Source organism: Panicum virgatum, chromosome 6K, assembly GCF_016808335.1.
Source record: "Panicum virgatum strain AP13 chromosome 6K, P.virgatum_v5, whole genome shotgun sequence".
Classification (NCBI taxonomy): Eukaryota; Viridiplantae; Streptophyta; class Magnoliopsida; order Poales; family Poaceae; genus Panicum; species Panicum virgatum.
The window spans coordinates 3276340-3279564 of record NC_053141.1 but is presented as its reverse complement, the minus strand read 5'-3'; the positions used below and the strand labels follow the sequence as shown (position 1 = coordinate 3279564).

The 3225-nt window shown below is 46.4% G+C and overlaps 1 protein-coding gene across 1 annotated transcript; it reads left to right on the top strand.

The window, feature by feature from the left end:
• Positions 1-635: 635 nt before the first annotated feature.
• LOC120713861 (zinc finger BED domain-containing protein RICESLEEPER 1-like) lies at positions 636-2426 on the top strand. Its single transcript, XM_039999838.1, has 2 exons — positions 636-750; positions 1169-2426. The coding sequence occupies exon 2, from the start codon at positions 1237-1239 to the stop codon at positions 2134-2136; it is 900 nt and encodes a 299-aa protein (XP_039855772.1). The 5' UTR covers positions 636-750; positions 1169-1236; the 3' UTR covers positions 2137-2426.
• Positions 2427-3225: the final 799 nt, after the last annotated feature.

Sequence of the window (3225 nt, the reverse complement as noted above, 5' to 3'; positions counted from 1 at the left end):
CATGCTGCTCCTCCGCCACTGCACGTGTAACTAGCCATTAAGGTGTCACACAATTATATTTTTCAAAATTGTATATCAAAATCAAAATCCGACTGCACCACTGTGTTTCTTGCGACGAAATCTTGAAAACAAGATCACATTTGGGTGATTTTTTTGGAACATTTTATTTTAACACGGAACAATTTTTTAAGTTAAAACAATTGTTCCAACAATAAAAAATATTTCATTTTCTATGATAATTTGACTGTGATTCACACGTATGACTCCTAATATTTTCACTCATACCTTTCTTTCAAAAAAAAAAGCAGCGTGCAGTGGGCGGCAGTAGCATCCGAGAGACCGCACCTGCCGATTCTGCATCTACTAGTAGGCAGCTCGCAACTACTACGGCCCACGTACAAACATAGAGGACACAAAAGTAGCCCAGCCCTCAACCTGCAAAGACGTCGCTCGCCCCGCCAGGCGCCTGCCTCGTGGCCATCCGGGATCCGGGGTCAGTCGACGAAGTCGGTCAACGTCTCCTCCGATATCGCCTCGGCAGCGCCTACGACCTGTTCCTTCCTGTCTACTCCACTTGGCCTCATGCGCGCTGTCCCTGCCATTACTGACCGGCTTCCACACGGTCGCCTCGGCTGCTCGTTCTAATAAGTGAGCACATCCGTCGACCGCGTTGTGGCATTGAGACGCGCTCGGAGAGCTTGCTTCCTTCTCCTGGCCGCTTCATCCGCTGAGAGCTGGGGTGCTCAACTTGTAAGTTCCCCAAATTAAATCTTCTGCCCCTCGATCTTCTCCTTTTAATAATTCCGTCGTCGTATGGTGCTACTTTGATGCATGTCACCAATAATATTATATATATTGATATCTCGTTTCTGGTATTTACTTATATTGAAAAACGAAATCAAACAAGATAAACAATGATCATCTCTGTTATGCTAAAGGATTGGATCTTTTTTTTTGATTTGACACAAGAAATTAAGGATTGGGTTAGGATATTAATAATTCAGTGTCCTTCATTTGTAGTCTATATTGATGTAGTTGGATCTATCGCTCCTCTTCAATTGATCTGCTTAGTGCGCGCATCATCATCGCTTCGTTCCTGATACTCTAACTGCTTTCTATATATAATAATATTAAGGGACCTGTGGTGGTTTGCAAACTGTGTTGGCAGAGTATTCCTTGGCTTGGTCCTGTTCATTCTTCCTCGGAATCCAAGGACGAGTGCAAGGGAAAGCAAAGATGGAACCGCGGTCCCCTGTGTGGGAGCACTTCACCCATGTCGAAGATGAGCGTGGTAAGCTCGTCGAAGCGGAGTGCAAGCATTGCAGTAAGAGGTTCGTCACAGAACATGGCACGGCAAGCATGCGGAAGCACGTCGGCAGCACTACATGCAAGGGACGGGTCGGGCAGCCGCAGCCGCAGCCGCAGACTCAACTGCTGCTGTCAGGCCCCGGCGAGTCATCTTGTCGTGAGCCTGCTGTGGGCCTGGAGCTGGAGGACGAAGAAGCCAGCAGAGACCTGGCTCGGATGATCGCGCTTCATGGCTACGATCCTTCGGTCGTGGAGGACGACTACTTCAGGAGCTTCGTGCGCCGCCTCAACCCTCAGTTCAAGCTGCCCTCGCGCGATGCCATTGAGGAGATATGCCCTGATATCTTTCGGAGACACTGGGGGGGTATGTTGGACTCCTGTCTATACGCTCCTGGGAGGCTCAGTCTAGCAGTGGGTATAGCTAAAACCAAGGAGGCAGGGCAAGTCCTTTATACAACGTGCCAATTCATTGACGACGAATGGAATCTTCACAAGGTGGTCGTGGGTGCTCGTGTGATTTTACCTCAAGATGATGATCACAACCATGTCTCTTCATTGTTTGATATACCTGTCGTTTCTCATGATAATGTGGTTGATCGTGTTATGTCTGATCTTTGTGAGACATATGATGAGGAGTTCAAATGTACCCTGTTCATGATGGCAAGGGGAATGACTAGCGACATTATCGACTACGGTGAACTGAAGGATCGCATAGATAAAATATTTGGATCTGATTCTTCCCCTTCAAAGAACAGAGTGGTAATCTGTATACCACCTACATGGACCATGTTCTTCACTCCATTGCTCGATGCCTTCTTCCAGATCTAGATTTCCAAAAAGACATCTTCTCCGGCGTGCGTTATTGTTATCTAAATGGCACTTTTCAAGTACGTCGCGAATTTGCACAACACGGCATAGACGACCCGTGGGAGTACGACGAACTCTGGTATTGGTGCTATTGTCGTTTGGAAATAGTTAACTATTATATTCCAGAGACAGGATCAAAAGAACTGCTGCACTGCCTATGGAATCAGATACACCGTGCCATTAAAAGAGTTTCGAACTCCAGCCATCCAACTTCAAATCTTTGTCTTGAACAGTTTTTCAAGGTCAGAATTGCTTTGAAATCTAAACTGTCGAAGGCTACCGCAGCGCATGCAGGCAAGTACAGTGGTTTTGGTAAAAAGAATGTCACAGATGTTCTCAAAGAGGCACTAGATACGGTAGACAAGGCTATACAAGATTCATACCTGGTATGGTCGGTACCACATGTACTGGACCCCCGGTACAAACTCAGGCACATACAAGTTAATTTCAAAAGAGCGCTTGGTTCAGAGGCTGCAAAATATTACATCTCCAGTGTAAGAAGAAAGGTCAATGAGCTGTACACCCGTTATATTGAAAACGAAGATGAAATCAAAGAAGATGAAATCGAGGAAGATGACATCGAACAAGATGATGATGACATTGAAGATGACGATGAAGATTTAGATGGCAGCACTGAGGAGATGGCCGTTGACAGTGACAGCAGCAGTACTACTCCATTAGAGCAATCACGAGATGAGAAATGCCGCTTACAGGATGATAGCCATGCAGAAGCCAAGACGGAACTCGACCTTTACCTGCAAGATAGTCCCGCCCGTCAAACAAAGGATTTTGACATTCTCAACTGGTGGAAGGTTTACGGATCGGATCAGTACCCAAGGGTGGCTCGGATGGCAAGGGACGCCCTCGCCATGCCCACATGCAGTAAGCTAACTTCAGATCAGATGGCACATGTCAGGAGCATGCTTCGTGGTTACCAAAAATATAGAATATAGTTGGTAAATAGATAAAAACAGTGGGAAGGCAGGGGTATACGTCATCCTCGAGCTTGAAAGGATCGATGCCCAAGAAGAGAGAGTTGAATTGAGACTT

Coding starts and splice junctions, on each gene's coding strand:
- LOC120713861 (XM_039999838.1), top strand. CDS start 1,237: ATGGAACCGCGGTCCCCTGTGTGGGAGCACTTCACCCATGTCGAAGAT.